This window comes from Peromyscus maniculatus, chromosome 1 (genome assembly GCF_049852395.1).
Source record: "Peromyscus maniculatus bairdii isolate BWxNUB_F1_BW_parent chromosome 1, HU_Pman_BW_mat_3.1, whole genome shotgun sequence".
Classification (NCBI taxonomy): Eukaryota; Metazoa; Chordata; class Mammalia; order Rodentia; family Cricetidae; genus Peromyscus; species Peromyscus maniculatus.
The window spans coordinates 59871350-59889032 of NC_134852.1; the positions used below are offsets into that span (position 1 = coordinate 59871350).

At 49.8% G+C, this 17683-nt stretch overlaps 1 protein-coding gene across 1 annotated transcript in view; it reads right to left on the minus strand.

Moving 5' to 3' along the window:
* Positions 1-12203, minus strand: part of Slc6a5 (solute carrier family 6 member 5) — a 56535-nt gene extending 44332 nt beyond the window's left edge. Inside the window, exons 1-5 of the mRNA XM_006990100.4 lie at positions 11823-12203; positions 9934-10485; positions 7342-7480; positions 4735-4866; positions 4307-4480 (exon numbers count right to left, since the gene is read on the minus strand). Of these exons, the coding sequence (XP_006990162.1) occupies positions 4307-4480; positions 4735-4866; positions 7342-7480; positions 9934-10485; positions 11823-11825 (1000 nt within the window). The 5' untranslated portion in view covers positions 11826-12203. The remainder of the gene's footprint in view (positions 1-4306; positions 4481-4734; positions 4867-7341; positions 7481-9933; positions 10486-11822) is intronic.
* Positions 12204-17683: the final 5480 nt, after the last annotated feature.

The window sequence follows — 17683 nt, forward strand, 5'->3', positions numbered from 1 at the left end:
TAGTATGCTGTATGGATAATAGTAGACCTTATTGGTAGAGGATTGTGTGTTTCTGAAGACTCCCACTTGGAGGACAGTCACAGGACACTGATCACTGTGACCATGTGGTCCCTCAGGCAAGTTCTGGAAAGCATCCATGGAGCCTGAATCTAGGCAACAGCTCGATCCAGCACTTACTTGTAGAATGGGACTTCCCTTCCAGCCACAGTCTGGCAAAGACAAGCTGGGCTCTGAAGGCCTATGGCATGAGGTGTCTCCACTCCAGACTGCAGTTCCTGGAAAGTGTGCTTGCTCTAAACTTGGCAGATGTTTCCAGGAAGACATTCTGGCAGCTGATTGCTGGTTGTGGTTCTGGGAAGAGCTACCAAGTGGGTCTCTCCAAGATATCACAGATATTAGTGGTAACTGCTGCATGGAGCAAAGAAGGGGGGCCACTCCATTCCAAAACTGCTATTCTGAAAGGGGAGGGTGTTGCTCGATGGAGGAGCACATGTCTGGGTTCAGTCCCCAACAGCAAGAAAACAAAAAGGAAGTGAGCAAAAACTGGACCTGAGCAAAAACTACTGTTTCTTTTTTGAGACAGGATCTCATGTAACCCACACGGCCCAAAACTTGCTATGCAGTCAAGGATGACTTTGAACTTCCATTCCTCCAGCCTCCACCTCCAGGGTGCTGGGATGATCACAGGCATGTGCTGCCACACCAAGTTTATGCCATGGTGTGGCTCAAACTCAGGGTTTCATGCCTGACAGGCAAATACTCTGTCAACTGAGATACATCCTAAGTCCAGATCTGAGAATTAAATACTGATCCCTAGACTCACCACCACAGTCTATTTTTAATTCATCAAGATTGTTCCTTAAGTGATATTGCTCATTCCCAGGTGATTCCGATAAGCAACTGTCAGGTTGGGGTGCCACTGTTTTGCCCTGAGAAAATTATTCATTTATTCTGTGGAATGTATGTTTATTGATGCAAAGGTGTGTTGCATATGTTTAACTCTGTAAAGCTATGTTACTTTGCCTGTCTAAAAACACCTAATTGGTCTAATAAAGAGCTGAGTAGCCAATATCAAGACAGAAGAGAGAAATAGGCAGGTTGGCATGCAGCGATAATAAATAGGAGAAGAGGGCTGGAGAAATGGCTTAGAGGTTAAGAGCACCGACTGCTCTTCCAGAGGTCCTGAGTTCAATTCCCAGCAACCACATGGTGGCTCACAACCATCTGTAATAAGGTCTGGTGCCCTCTTCTGGTCATACATGTTGTATATATAATAAATAAATAAATCTTTAAAAAAAATTATTAAAAAAAAAAAAGAGGTCTGGAGTTCAATTCCCAGTAACCACATGGTCACAACCATCTATAAGATCTGATGCCCTCTTCTGGTGTGCAGGCAAAACATGCAGACAGAACACTGTATACATAATAAATAAAATAAATCTTAAAAAAAAATAGGAGAAGAAATCTAGGAAAAAGAGGAGAGTGAGGAGCGAGAAAAGGAGAGGAGAACACCAGGGCCAGCCACCCAGTCACCCAGCCAGACATGGAGTAAGAAGGAGAAAAGAAAGATAGATAGAATTTAAAAAGGTAAAAACCCAGAGGCAAAATGTAGTTAAAGAGAAATGGGATAATTTAAGTTAGAAAAGCTGGCTAGAAACTAGCCATTTGAAGGCCGGGCATTCATAAGCAAGAATAAGTCTCCATGTATTTATTTGGGAGCTGAGTGGTGGGCCCCCAAAGAGTAAAGAGAAAAAAAAAAAAAAAACACACACACACACACACACACACACACAAAAACTACATTTTGGTATTCCAGCTTGAGGCCTGAATTTCCACACAGGGCCTGCGAAAGCTAAAAAAAAAAAAAAAAATACAGCTCCTTTAAAAAACTGTGCCATACAGTAGAGTGCTTTAACAGCCTTCTTCATGCTAAGTAGAAACAAAAAACTAAGTAAAAAAAAAATGCCTGCCACAGTGCAGGGCCCTGGCATTCCGGAGCTGGGGGGTTGAATGTAGTTCTGGGTCAGCTACCTCCATGGTAGCAAGCTTTAGGCTTGGCTTTCATGGACCCGAGGAGTGGGACATAGCCCCCCAAAGAGTAAAGAGTTTAAAAAAACAAAAAACAACTACAAAGAGGGGAACAGTAAGAGGACACTGAGTCCCACAGATCCTGAGGGACACTTAACCTTAGTCATGTATTCAGAGTGGAATCTTATACTGGGAACCTGTGCAAGCCCCCAGGCCCCATTCCTGAGCACTTCCAGATGTAAAGGGATGCATCCCTATTGTTCCTCTCTTTGGGTCTTACTCAGAACTTCTCCAGGTGGAGTCTGGGTGCAGCATGGGTGTTACATGTATGTCTGTGTAAAAGCACGACAGTGTAAACTGTGTCCTTCGCTATGGAATGATACCTTGGGTCTATAGGAGGTATAGTGATTTCAGTGAGAGATGTCCCCCATAGACTCATGTTCTTGTCCCCAGGTGGTGGTGCTGTTTGGGGAGGTTTAGGAGCTGTGGCCTTGCTAGAGGAGCAGGCTTGAGGGTTTATAGCATTGCCTCATGTAATGGTTTGAATATGAATGACCCCTATGGGTTCATACATTTAAATGCTTAGTCATCAGGGAGTGGCACTACTTGAGAAGGATTAAGAGGTGTGGCCTTGTTGGAGGAAGTGTGTCACTGTGGTGGGTTTTGAGGTTTCAAAAGCCCACACCAGGCCCAGTCTCTGTCTTCCTACTGCCTTTTGTAGTCTCAAGATATCATCCCATAGCTAAGGACACAGTTTACACTGTAGTGCTTTTACACACACACACACACACACACACACACACACACACACACACACACGCCACACCCAGCCTCCACCTGGAGAAGTTCTGAATGAGACCAAAAGAGAGGAACAATAGAGATGCGTCCCTTCAGTCCAAACTCTGCACACCTGGGGATCTGGATGTAGAATTCTCACCTACTTCTCCAACACCATGTCTGCCTGCATGCTGCCATTTCCCCACCCTGATGGGAAACTAAACTTCTGAAACTATAAGCAAGCCCCCAGTTAAATACTTTCTTTTTAAGAGTTGCCGTGGTCATGGTGTCTCATCACAGCATTAGAACCCTTACAAGAAACCCCATTTCCAGTTTGTTCTCTGTTTCCTGATGTGATGCCTGCCAATTGTTGCTGGACCTTCCCTCACAATGGAACGAACCATAAGGCAAAATACACTCGTTCTTCCAAAACTCACCTCGAGCCTTGGTGTTTTATCATAGCAACAGAAAGTAACTGATTCAGGAAGGAAGAACTCATTTTATGCTGTTCACACACCCACAGGGGCAAATAGTGTCCAAGTTTTGCAAGGTATGGGCTCTGTAGGGGAAAGAACTGTTTGGGGAAGTGAGTGAGCATTACCAACAGATCACAGAGATCATGTACAGCTGTCCTCAGTGAGAACCCACCTTACATGGAAAACCATGCTATCCTGGGAGAGAGCTTTTGCTTATAGGTACCTATTAAAGTGACCATAGTTTCCCAAAGTGACCAACACTATCCAGCCTCCCACCGCCGCTGCCACGGATGTAACACTTTCACTGCTGCTGTCATATCCCCCATCTTTTCTCTGGTCAACATAAGGAAGTAGGGTACGGAATACAGAAAAGTCACTATTTCTATTTCCCAAGTCTCCTGGCATTCACTCCTTCCTTCCACCCAATAAACTGAAAATGTATTCCCAGACTCCTGGATCCCGTGGATTTCATATGCCCAGTACAATTTTCCTCTCTCCCCACAGCAGGCAGGCGGCCCTCTCCCTGGCCCTCGTACTATGTGCATGTCTAGCAGAGTCTGGGTCACAGTCTGCACACCGAGCTCAGGAATCCCTTGTGTGGGGCTCCTGGAATCTAAAACTTGTGCCATTGGTTTGAGAAGTCTGCAAGGAGGATCTTGGAAAAAAAAAAAAAATCACACAGCTGGGCCGACAAGCACTCAATGAAACAAAACAAGGTCCTAGAGAGTAAAAATGCAAATTTCCTGGCTTCAGTAATAAAGCCAGCCTCCCGAGTAGGAGTGTTAACCTGCACATTTAACAAACACACCAGCTCTCTGGGAGCAAACAAGACTTTCCTCTCTCCCAGCCCCTTTTGCCATGAGCTTTTTTCTTAAGTGTTAGAGTTTAAGGATGTCTGGATGTTTGAATTCGCCTCTCTGTCCCACAACCTAGTGGGGGGGTTGGCTTCCCTGCATAGTAAGTGCTGAGTATCTGTTGTATGACTGAACTGCATAAGACATGCAGCTACATAGGCCCAAACTTACCTAGTAAAAGTCTGGTTTTATCTTTGCATTCTGGCGTGTTCCATGGGTTGTTGCAGGAGCCCCAGGGCAGCACAGATACAAAGGAGGCAAACAGGTAGAAGAGTGTGTAGCAAATGATCACGTTGTAGTATATGGCTATGAGGACGGAGATGATGAGCATCGCAATGCCACAGCCTGCAAAGGTGAAGGACCCGTGTTCATGTCGTCCCACACCCCACGCCAGACTCACACAGACGCTCCACACAGGTGGAAGCACAGGCAGTGGAGTGGACACTGTCTACCAGGGAAATGGAGACAATCTGCCCAGGACCCCACAATGGCAGATGATCAAGGGGAGAAGGGACAGAGCAGGTGCCCTCCCTAAATCTAGAAGGTGGCAGGGAGGCAGGGAGGCAGGGCCAGGAGGGAGAGAGGAGAACTGCACTCACCCTGTAGAGCTGGGATGGCCTTCCACACGGACACAGGCCCTTGGCTGGCAAACTGGCCCAGCGACACCTCTAGGAAGAAGATGGGCAAGCCAGCCAGCGCTAGCATCATCAGGTAAGGGATGAGGAAAGCACCTTGGAAAGAAAGTGGGAAGGAAGAGTCAGGAGGCATGGCAGGGCTCTGGCCCAACTTAACCCTCTGGACTGGGACTGGGCTCCTTATAATAAACTGAAGAAGCTTTTGGTGTCCCAGCTTAACAGAAGGCACCCACAGGGTGGTTTGGGGTCTTCTTCCAAAAATCATAGAAATATACATTGGAATTCAATACTTGCTTCAATTTCCTACCGGACAGGAAGTTGTGTGCTAATGGTCTTTTGTTCTTTACAATGCTTCATTTCCCACTCCCACCCTCCAAATTAAGTCCTTCCATGGTTCCATAAATCCATGCCTTTCACTGGAGGCAGATTCTGTGGATTCCCGTCAATGCCTAGGCCCTCTAAGGACTTAAGTTCAGCTAAACTGGAATTAGAAAGCCTCCTGTTGAGTAATCCAAGGGAATCACACCCCTTCACCACCACCCCCAGCCCCTCCAGAGCTTGGCCTGCTCTTCCTGAGGGCAGCTGGATGGCCACTCACTCAGTCAAGTTCCTGGCCACACCACCACCACCACACAACCTTTGCAAACGTCTCAGCTTCCTTCTCCTTGTAGAGCTCACTTCTCAGCCCTCCTTCTGGGGAGAAGTCTTCCCACAGTCCCTTGCCCCAAGTGTCCTTCTCTTCAGAATATTTATGTGGCTGTCTTGTCCAGACTGTGAGCCCCCAGAAGTGATTCTCCTTCAACTTGATTCCTCAGAAGGCCCAGAGGAAGAGGCAGGGCCCCTACTGCCTTTCTGGGTTCTGGGCAGCTCTTTCTCTGCAAGGATTCCCAGGCCTGGAGGGAATTACCAGGGAATACCCTCGCAGGAGGCAAGGTCAATTTGGGGAGTAGAGATAACAGAGTCCATAAGACTGACTGCCCAGATGAAGTAACCACTTCCCTCCTCTTTCCCTCCTCTTTCCCCTGACTTCTTCTGGGTTGGCCCCACAGAAGGGCGTTTCCTGCCAGAGCCTCCATGAGGGAAGGTCCCAGCAGCTGCCAGGAACTACTAGGGTGTAGGCTTGGGCTCCTTTTCTACTCTCTCTGGATAGAAATTTTTTTTACGATAAAATAAAAATGTTCATTGTGCAACCCTTCCTGTCCTGAGGAGGTAGAGCCTAGCTCCCAATTCTTGCTGCAGGCTGTGGGGCGCCTGAGCCGCACTGCGGACAAAGCCTCCGCTATTCTCCGCAGCCCCTTAAGGCCCTCAGGACCGGGAGAATCAAGGGCAAGCCTTTGCATGGGCAAAAGCTCTCTGCTGGAATCCCTCCCCTCGCTCCATCCCCAACACGCAAACCCCCCACCAGGTCCTTGCGACCCAAGGACCAGCACCTCCTCCCACACCCCTGCACTCAGCCCTAAGGACGCCCTGCTGGGGGAAAATAAAAATAATGGAAACCCAGCTGGGGCTCCTAAGTCCTCTTAGTTTTCCAGAGCACCCCTGATTGCCAACACTCCGCAGGCCGCATTAGTACTTGTCAAGTGCCTTGTTCGAAACTGGAGGTGCGGGGCATGGAGGAAAGTGTCTTCTATTTTACATCGTAACTGTTTCCTGCTGCAGCACGGGCTCCACTCCAGACACCAAATACCTCCTGACGCGAGCCTAAGCCCGGGCCAGAGGACTAGGCGAGGGGCGCGCTTCTTGCACTTTTGGTCCTGTAGAGGTTGAATTCCTGGAGGGTCCTTGTCAGCTGGCCTGGGGCATGCTGCCAGCCCCTCGCCTCGACTTCAGACGGCAAGCCAAGGGACCCTGTTTGTATTTATCCCTTCCTGGTGGGTACACCCGAGATCCTGTGAGTTCTAATGCGTGCTCCATGGCGCCCCCACTCTTCTTTCAAAGGCAGCGTCTTTCACACAGTGAGGACACATGGAAGAAGATTCGTCTTTGCTAAATGACTTAACTAAAATTAAAATACCTCCTGCCTCTTCCCAAGAAGGGGAGTTGGGGTGGGGTGCTCCCAAGGAGCCTCTGATTAGGTACGCCCCCATGCTCCGCACTGCTTGCTTGCACCCTGCCTTCTGCCACGGTTGTTCATTTCGCAGTCTCCAACCGAGAAGGAGGCTCGCATTTCCCACTTACAACCTTAAGGCAAACACCTCCAGGACGACCTCCAGGACGACCTCCAGGACGGCAGGACTTCTGGCTCTAAGGTGCATTTCCTGCGATTAAGCCCATGCTTCCTGACTACTCGACATCTAACTAGAGTTCGAACATCCCTGCTTCCCTGTACACTTGGCTGTGCCCCAGTCCCCAGTCTGGGCCAGTAGAGGACCCCCAATGAGGCCTATGCCTCAGCTGAGCCCATCTCCGCTCTGAAATCCAGCGGGTTCCATTCGCTCCTGCAGTCCGGCCTGCAGAGGACCAAGCTGTCCCAAGCTTTCCCCCCAACCGCTGCCTAAGGTCTTCGGATGCATTCCCCCAACCCTCCAGTGCCCGCCCCCTCCGCAGGCGGAAAGAGCTGAAAAGCCATACCTCCCCCGTTCTGGAAGGCCAGGTAGGGAAACCTCCAAACATTGCCCAGCCCCACTGCGTACCCCACCATGGACAGGATGAAGTCCAGTTTGCTGGACCAGTTCCCTCGGGCCTTATTCTCATCCCCTTGCTCGTCCTCCTGAGGGCGGAAAAGCACATTGTCGGATAGCAGACCCAGGTAGGTCCTCAGCAGGCCCCATTCCGCCCTCCCCCCACAGCTGAGGGTCCTTCCCCCGCAAGCAGACCCCCAATTTCCAACAGAGGATGCATCGGCAAGCAGGATCCCAAATCTGAAGAACGGATGCAACCGCGAGCAGAGCCCTCACCCCTCACCCCTGCATTGAGTCTTTTAGCAAGCAGGCCCCCAAGTTTTATTGTAAAGATCCACTTTAATCAGACCTCTGACCCTGTTTCCCAAACCCTACAGTCAGGGCACACCAGCAAGCAGCCTTCCCCCAAACCCTGTTCCTGTAAGCAAGCACATCTCTCCCTTCATACCCAACCTCTCATCAGGAGTTCATATGGCAAGCAGACCCCCCAGTATCATGCCTGGAGTTCCCAGCAAGCAAGTTCCTAACCAATTCTTCCCCCCACCATTAAAAACAGCCCTCACTGCACATCCTTCCTCAGCGCTTTCTTCAAAATGTGTGCCGAAACAAGAACTGCAATGCTTAAAGCCAGCCACAGCCCCTGCCTCACTTTCTCTGCCAAAGCTCCCAGGCAAAACCTGTCCAGTCAGCTAATTTCAAAAGGTGCATCCTTCAAACCTGGAGCAAGGGAAATGGGCAAGACAGAGAACTGGGGTTGGAACAAGAGAGAGAATAGAGAAGATTGATGTGGTAAGAGACAGGCCAGCCAAAACCATGACTTCTGATCTAGCTTTTCCTACTAAGCAAAGGCAGCTCCCTGCAAGTGGCTTGGGCTCAGCCTGTGTCCACATCTAGACAAAGGTGGGGGGGGGGCTCTGAATACCTGTCTCTGAGGCATCTGTCAGCTTAAATAGTCTGTAACTCTCAGAGCTCATGGCTCCAAGCTCATGTGTACCTGATTCTAGAAAGCCTCAGCACAAGAATGGGGAGGACACCCTTCGTGAACTCTGAAAGTGTTCCTGACACCTAGACATGGAGGTGCTCCCCAGCCACCCATCACCTAGCCAGTGCCAGCTGGGAGTACTTCAGGGCCTCCCGGTCACGGATGATAAAGCGGTAATGGTCAAGAGAGAAGACAGCCTAGGAGCAGGAGAAGAAGGGCTGAGTGAGTGTCAGAAGGCCTGAAAGGTTGGTACTCTAAGGCCTCTCTGGCCCTTTAAAGTTCCCTTGCTGTTCCACCGGCACACCGCACACAGTCTCCACCCCTAGCCCCACCCTCCAACACAGCTGACAAGGTATGCTGACAAGTTCCAGCTCTTTTTTGTCGCAGTGCAGAGGTAAAGAGAGGTGTGTGAAACATATTTTCTATTCTGCTGCTGGGTCCATGCTGTTAAAAAGCACATAATATACGCAGAACAAGGGTCTAGAAAGAAATGCCCAAAGCAAAGAAACATGCAGATGTAAGGTTCTTTCCAGTTACCCTGATGTCTGGACGACTGAGTTCCTACTATGTATGTTGGGGGAGGGTGGTGATTCGGGACAGGAAGCTCTGAGCCCTACATGGTTCGTGTGATGGTAATCTGGCCCACTCGCAGCTTGAGCTCTGGCCACACACCTAGCCCATGAGTCCAAGGATGAAGGGGAGCTGGAGGAAAGGCAGGCCCTGGAAGGAGAAGAGCTGGAGTCTGAAACAGCATGGGGGAAAGAAGAAATCAGAAAAGGAAGAGAAGCCGCTGGGGTGAGACAAAGCCTATGTGGAGGAAAGATTGCCTTTATCACTGGTCCGGAGATGGGGGTCCGCTCTGGAGGCTTTTTCCTATCTCTGGCTAAGGGGTAAATGCAGGAGAGATACAAATGGGAAGGGCCTGAACTGAACCTTATGGAAGTGAGAGTCTCTGTTAGGGGAAAAAATTAAAAATTAGATACTGAGATTTGGAAGGGCCCAAGTTAAGAGACCCTGATGCTTAATAAACTTCAGCGGCCTCCCATTAAAAGAGTTCACAGGTTGCAACTTTGGCTCACCCAGAAAAGCCCTCAAGAATAAGCTACATCCACCTCCCCTACCAAGCCAGGCTTGTCTCCGTGCTTCTTTTTGAATCGGAATTTTGATTTTTGAAGAAACAAAAAGACCCAGACATTGATAGGATGGGGACGTCTGTTGCAAGATGTAGAATCTATCTGCTTTTATTTAGCGGTTCTGCACCGGTTCTACCGCTGAGGCTGAGAAGGGCAAGTCCGAACCTTGCTGGCACGGTCGCTGCACACACACACACACACACACACACACACACACACACACACACACACACACACAAAACCTTAACTGACGGCCTGACCCCCGCCCCCAGCAGTGCGAGCTTCCAAAGCCCCAAAGCTGCCTCCAGCATCCACCACCTGGCATTGCCAACCCATTTCCCCATCAGCATACGTGCACCCGCCAGGGCCCAGCTCCCTTCCCGCGGTTGGAGAGCAGCAGGCAGGCAGCCTCTGGTGACTTGCTTACCGGTATGGCAGTGGTAGCCACGTTGCCTGGAAGCACCGATGCGATGCCATCGGTACCTAACACCACTGTGCTCTGGCTCATGTTCACCCAGCCCACAGCTGGTGTATTGTTGTGCTCCAGCGTGCCCTTGCCCACACTCACGTTCGCGTCCTCCTCCGGGCCACGCAGAGCTGGGATCTTGCAGTGTAGCGCGTTGCCAGCCCCAGCGGCCCCGGAAGGGGGGTTGGCCTGTGCGCTGTGCCCTTCGCTCAAGTCCGGGAGGGCCCCGGAGGTCGCCTGTGCCCTGGGGCTGCTGAGTTTACAAAAGCCTACTCCGGGCTGCTGGGCCTCGCAGGCTCTCGCATCCGCGGACTGGAAAGTTTGGGCGCCGGTGGAAGCCGACCTGGGCACACGTGGCGCCGCGGCTGTAGCCACGGCGGCGGCGGCGGCGGCGGCAGGCAGGTCCTGTTCAGGGCTGGTCCTGGGTGCACGGGGGCTATCCCGGTGGCCCGGCACTGCTGCCTCCAGGCTGTTGGCTGGTTGCTTATTCATTTCCTTGGAAGTACTGCAATCCTGCAAACACAACGTCAAGTTCGTGCAAAACAAAAAAAGGTCATGGCAGCATTAAAAATAAAATATATGCATCTGCATACACAGATGCACGCATTCCAGGTCCAGACGCAAAATACACAGGGGAGTAAATGGAATCCGTGTTTCTCAACTCGCCAGTGCCATCTGTAACCCTGGGACATGAAGACGAAAATATTTCCCCCGGTGGAGGATGAACTAAGAAAGAAGCACTTATGGTTTTGGAAGGGGAAAGGGGGCAGGCAGTGCAGAAATAACCCTACAGACAGGAGCTCCCTGCCCTCTGTGGATTTCAAATCAAAGCTATGGGTACCACATCCTCTTCACCATTGTGGAAAGATTCTTTAATTTTCCGCCCCATTTCCTTTGTCATTCAACAATGCACATTGCCTTTTTTTTTTTTTTTCCTTTTTCTCATAGACAAGCTGTGATCACAAAACCGATGCTCTGGCCTAGACCAGGGCTGGAAGCCACATGGGTAAATTCAAACTCCAGTATTCCAAACCTACCTTGGTCGCCCAGGTAGCAAAGTCAATGATGAAGGGTTTTTATCAAAATATTGCCAACAATAAACAGCCCACCACTGAAACAATAAACCAAATAGAACACGCAAAGTAGGAACTGGCTTTGACCTTTACACACTCTACACTTGATTCCAGACCCTAGAAAGGTATGCGGAGCTTGCCAAGTATTTTTATTTTGCTGTCCATTCCTGGGAATCTAATATTCTTCTTTCCCCTGATCTTGACTGAGAACTAAAATTCACCAATAATTTTCATTAGCTTTCTCCCTTTGAATTTTAAGCGTAAAGACTTGCCAAAGGTTTTCCTTTGGTTTCTTCATGCTAGTGTTACCTTCCAGAGTTCCGCATTAATATAAATAATTCGTTCACTGTAAAGCTAATCAAGTTACCTTCTCCTCAACTGAAAGCCTCCCTCACCTTAAACCTGCTTCACAAACGCACAGAGTGAGCTTAAGCGTAGCAAACCCAAAACCTGGGCTCCAGACGGCATTCTCAATAGCTCCTGGACCGAGAGCCACTGGCGGGTGCGCGGTCCTGACTTTCAGCACCAGGGACAGTGCCTGGGATCCGATTTAGGTGCCGCTGAATTCTCAGCTCCACAGACTAGGTAAACCTCTCTCTGCCCTCAGGCAAAGCTCCCAGGTACGAATAGAACACCCGGACTTAAACCTTCGAAAATGGTTCTCTGCCTCTCGCCTACTGCACAGATATTTCCAAAAAGAAATACCCCAAAACGAACCTGCCATCCTGATCCCCACATCCACCCTTTCCTCTTAAGAGAAGAAAAGCAAGCACTCACCATGCCTGATGCGGACAACAGCTTGAACCGTAGAGCAAAACCCGCTACTGGACTAGGTTTGGCCCGGGAACAAGAGGCACTTTCTATATCTCCCCGGGAAAGGCCGGGTTTGCGTCAGTGGGAAGCAAGGTGCCCTTCGTTTGACATCTTCCTGATAATACACGTTTGATAAATCATTACCCCTTTGGATTCGGATTTTAAAGGGACAACAGCCTGGAGTACGCTGTCCTGTTGTCACTCGGGCAGGAGGGGGCTGCGTGCTTGGCGTGACTCATGCGGGTTGATTACTAAACCAAAGCTGGTGGGAGGGAACAAGAAAAGTTTGCCTCCTCCTAATTAAGGGAAACATGGGAGAGACACGTCCCACTGCGCCGAAGACTCCAAGACCAGGCAGGCGCAGTGGCCAACCAAGTAGATTGGGTTGTAGTAAGGGAGGGGGTTAAATCGGTCCTCTTCCAACAAATTCGCTTTAGGCCTCCCTGAATCTCATCCAGAATCCAAGGTATCACTCCCCCAAATAATGGCGGGCCTGCTCAGGTATCCAGCCAGATCTACAATGCCTATCTCCGGTTAGGGTCCTGCATTTGGTGAGGGTACACTTGGCTCATCAGTGCGTGGAGTCTAGATCCCCACATCCCAACCTTTCTGGAAAGCCAGTCTGGGAAGGATCCCTAGTTTTCGTTCCGTAAACAATTAAATCTAGTTTTTTTCGCATCCCTGTTTTGTCTCTGCTAATCCTTGGTACAATTACTGCTTCTCACTGTATTTTTAGGCTCTTCTGGGGGAAAAATACGATTTTTTAAAACACCGACTTAGCCCTTCAGCCCCTTAGAAACACATCCTTTCTCCATAGTCCTTTAAATACAAATCCTTTAAAGTCAAGCCTGATTTGAAAGTGCAGTTTTATCCTAAGCCAGGAACCCCCAGCAACCCGGGGCAGATCTGGTCCTCTGGGAAACCGTAAGAAGACTATCAACCCTAAAATGGGCGGGCGCCGGGGACTAGAATGGCCAGGGTTATGTAAAGGTGGACCATGGACTTTACCTAGGGTATTAGGCAACAGCTACAATCACAAAAAGGGAAAGCCCTTTGCAAAGATGTCATTAAGAGACTAGAAGGGGATTCGCAGCAATATGCCTCCCTCCTCTCGTCTTGACAGCCTAGCTAGGGAACCGCGGCCTCCCGAATGTGAAGCTTAGAAAGCACGGTGCTGAGCTCAGCGGGGACCTACTGCCTCCGGGTCCGCGCCGTCGCACTCGACTGGGCTGTCTCCCGACGGAGCCAGGACAAAGCCGCCGGCCGAGGGCGCAGGCTGCGGAGGCAGATTGCAGTGGGCGCCGGGGGCATTGCTGAGACAGCCCTGGTCTCCTCCCTCACCCTTCCAAGACGCCAAAAGCGGTAGATGTCTCTGTGAGCCTGACTCTACCAGGATTCAGGGTTTGCACTATTTGGAGATGGGGGTGGTACGGGAAGGGGTGAGTAGGTAGCCAGGGAGCCATGTCCTTCCAGCGCCTTTTAGGTTCCAGGCAGCCTTTTATAGACGTTTAACTGAACTTTCACTATTGGGCCATCTGCAAGGCTTCCATGAAATTATCGCATTTAAGTTTGCCAACAGCCTTTCAGAAACGATCCCAATGTTAACGCTGTGAAGCTAAGGTCAGAAGATGTATTTTGAACCGCCTCCCCCAAGAGGTTACTAACCCCTCCACAGCCTGTCACCTGCGCCAGACACCTACTCAACCAAGAAATGGGGAAGGTCTCAGAGGAGGAATAAGGGGCTGAGGGGGACTCTGGGGTCCTCTGGCAGAAGGCAGCTCTGGAGGCGATGATAACTCCGGAATCTCTTACCACCACCACCCCCGCCTCCCCCAAAAAAATATCTACTCTTTTTCAGAAACAGACTCCAGATTCCCAAGAAGGGAAATGGATAAATGCGGAGGGCAGCCTTGGCCTCAATGGAGGAGTGAGCTCCGCACCTAGTTAGATACATGTCTGACTCTGCGGTCCATGGGCCACTTTGACAGCGAATAGTCACGACTTCAAAGCCTCTGGCCAGTCTCCAAATTTGCATTCGAGCAGCCCCCGCCAAACACTTGACGATGTGGACTGGACTGAATGCACCTGGCCAGTAGGGAGGGCTGCACCGAGGTGGCCGAGTCGTGAAGGACTTCTCCCTCCCCCCCCCCCCCGTCCTAATCCCCACCCCCGCTACGTTGTCGCTGGGCGTGAGTGATGCCCAGCGCCCCCGCTCAGTCTCCAGACCTGACGTGTCGCCTGGTCAAGTGCGCATTTGGGTTAGCATGGGGCTAATCAGGCCCTGCAGAGGCGGGTGATGACGTGCAGGAGCTGCTAAAGCTCAGGCTCCACAGAGGCCCCCTCCTCCAGCCGCAAGATTCCAGAAAGGAGGGGCTGCAGATAGAGTGGAGGCAGGGCTCAGAGGCCTGACAGGAAATGCTCTGAAAGGACAGTGACCAGCCAAAAAAAGCGACGCCCCCGCCCAACCCAGCGAAGTAGAGGCCTGGCCCTGGGGCGCATCATCTGGAGTCCAGTTGTGTGTCAGAGCCTGTGAAGCTCATAGGCTGGGGCGGCAGAATTAAATAAAATTAATAAATTAATTAAAAAGCAGAAATGGGCGGGGTGAAAAGTCTGTCACCCACCCCACATAGGCTTCCACCCCCTGCCTCCTCTGCCGGCTGTTCAGAGTGATAATCTGGGCCGGTGCACACCACAGCCAAGGAGGCTGTAAATCCGCATCCATCAGTGCGCAGCCATTCGGTCGGAATTAGCCAGTCGCTATGGCCTTAATTACTTTGTCAAAGATGAAAAATAGTAATTGATTTTGTCCTCTATCACTTGCCCCTCTCCCCTCCTTCCCTGTAGATAAGCAAATAAATAGCTATTTGCGAAGACCATGTCCACCACCCGGCTGGGGCAGCCTAGTGGAAAAAGAACTGTCTGGCTCTAGCACTGAGGCTGGCTCCTGTGCAGCTGGAAATCGGGCGGAGAGCACCCAGAGGACAGCCACGCTGAGCCAAGTCGCTGCCGGTCTTCTCCCCAGAAGGAGGAGAGGAGGGGAAAGAAAGGGTGTGTTTACAGCAAGCTCTGCTCTTCACCCAGTGCTTCCTCGAGACTCTGCAAGGAAGAACCCGCAGTGTGATTCATCAGAAAGGCCAGGGAACTTGCCTAGGGTCTGCAGGCAGAGCTGGAATTGGAACCTGGAATCTGTGTGGATTCCAGCCTACCCCATACCACACAGAAAAAATGTAATGTGGTGTGAACTGTCTGTCTGTGTTTAGTTGGTGTTTTTATGGGTGTGTCAACACTTACAGCCTCTACAGATGATGGATGCAAGGGCACTATGTGAGTTTCGGGTGACATTGCTGACATTCCAGAAGCCATGCAGTATTCCAGAAGCCATGCAGTATGCTGCTGCTGCCTTGGCAGTCTTGCCTTGGGTTAAGAATCTGAGTTCTGCATACAGAACGCACTACCTCCTGGTTCTGTGACCTTGAAGGACATTGCTCATTTGTTAAATAAAGACAGGAATTAACCCGGGGTGCGGAGGGGCTTCAGGATAAATGGGAGTGTGCACATGAAGTGAATGGATTGAAGCTGGCTACCTGGTATGCCTGAGCATTGCCTAGTGCTATTATTCTGTCTAGATGGACAGTATGCTTGAAGACTCATAGGTTTAGATCTCTGTACCTGGATCAGAAGGTGCAATATGGACAGATAGACACAAAGAGCTGTAAACTTTCTGAAAATATATCAAGGGTTTACGTTTATTTTTAAAATCATAGAATTACCCTAGAAAAAATGCCCAAACACTGAAGCTGCTATGGGTGTGTCCAGAAGCACCTTGGCTTCTGTTAAGGTAAAATACAGCATATACTGCAGAAGCTTGGAGCTTAGTGATCAGCCTCACAGTCCAGTTCTCATTTTGACCCCCATATCAGGACACAGGCAGATCAAAGTAAGCCTCCTTCCCCAGACCGTCCCCCAGAGTCCACACTGAGGACTCTGTGTACCAACTGCAGGTATCAGATCCAGAGCCTCCTGCGGGATGCTGCAGTAGGGAGGAGTCCCACATCACCACAGCAGCCTGCAGGTCAGTAGGTGCAGGGCCACAGAAGCAGGGAAATTCAGAACAGACTGTAAAGGACCTTCAAGGGCATCTGCAGTCCCGCACCTTACTTTCCCAGTGTGAAAAGCATCCTGAGAGTCACTGTAACAATAGAAACAAAGGCTATTAGCATCTTCCTTTGAAAAATACATAGTACCATCTTTTGAGTTAGCAACACCAGGCTTAACAATATAGTACATACAGTTAAAATTTTTTTTTTATTATGGCACAATTGACAAAGTGAAAGACTAAAGGAAAGAAAATGAAAGCATATGCACATTAGATCATTAGTAAGCAATATTTTGCAGCTGTTAAAAATGAATTAGAAAAAAAATGAATTAGAATCAGATGGATATTGGAGATTTTCATAAAATCTTGAGATAAGCCATATATAAAATATGTATAAAATGATCCTATTTGGGGGAATTAGAGATGTAGCTCAGTTGGTAGATTACTTGCTCACTATGCCCAAAGACCCGAGTTCAATCCCCTACACACAATAAAATGTGGGGGTGGTGGTACACACCTGTAATATCAAGACTTGGGCGTGGAGGCAGGAGAATCATAAGTTCAAGGTCATCCTTAGCTACACAGTAAGTTTGAGGCCAGCCTGGGATATTTGTGGTTCTGTCTCAAAATAAATAAATAAACTTTTTTTTTTTTTTAAGTAAATGAAACTGCCTGGAGGGCCAGGACCCACAGTCTGGACATCCCAGAGACATAGGATAGAAGCTAACACAACTGGAAGAAAGAAAAAAGAGAGTCAATAAAATGATTCCTAATGATATTCTTCTGTACTCATAGATCATGCCTAGCCCAACTGCCATGAGGGAGGCTTCCTCCAGCAACTGATAGAAACAGATGCAGAGACCCACAGCCAAACATTAGGTGGAGCTCGGGGAATCCTATTGAAGAGGGGGAGGAAGGATTGTGGGAGCCAGAGGGGTCAAAGACATCCAAGAAAACCCACAGAATCAACTAACCTGGGCTCCCAGGGGCTCCCAGAGACTGAACTGCCAACCAGGGAGCCTGCCTGGGACTGACCCTCTGCACATAGGTTACAGCTGTGTAGCGTGGTCTTCTTGTGAGACTCCTAACAGTGGGAGCAGGGGCTGTCTCTGGCTCTGTTGCCTGCCTTTGGGACTCTATTCCTGATACTGCATTGCCTCATCCAGACTTAACAGATGAGGAGGTGCCTAGTCTCACTGCAACTAGATATACCATGGCTGGTTGACATCCATGGGAGGCCTGCCCTTTTCTGAAGAGAAACAGAAGAAGAGTAGAGGGGACAGGCAGGAAGAGGTGAGATGGTGGGGGGTGGGACTGAGAGAAGAAGAGGGAGGGCAAACTATGGTCAAGGATGTAAAAACAAAATCAATAAGTAAATATAAAATAAGAAGGTGAATGAAAGTTAAAGTAGTGTATGTGTGCACATACGGCAGCCAGATGTGGAAGCACACATATTAGGAGACGTTAGGAGTGAAGCTCACTGACTAACGCGATGAACGTTGCTGTGACAGGAACAGAGCGGGGCAATGAAAGGCATCAAGCAAAAAGAGCAGAAGGATAGGAAGGCTGGACCCTGAAGCCTCCCTGGACAATAACACTTACACAAAGTTACGCCAAAATGCTGTATATACATCTTTAAAGAGAATAAATTCAGCAGTAGAACCTGTCACCCTAACTAGCAAGGACACCCACCAAGCAGGCCTCTCCCCCAGCACATGTTAGTCAATAC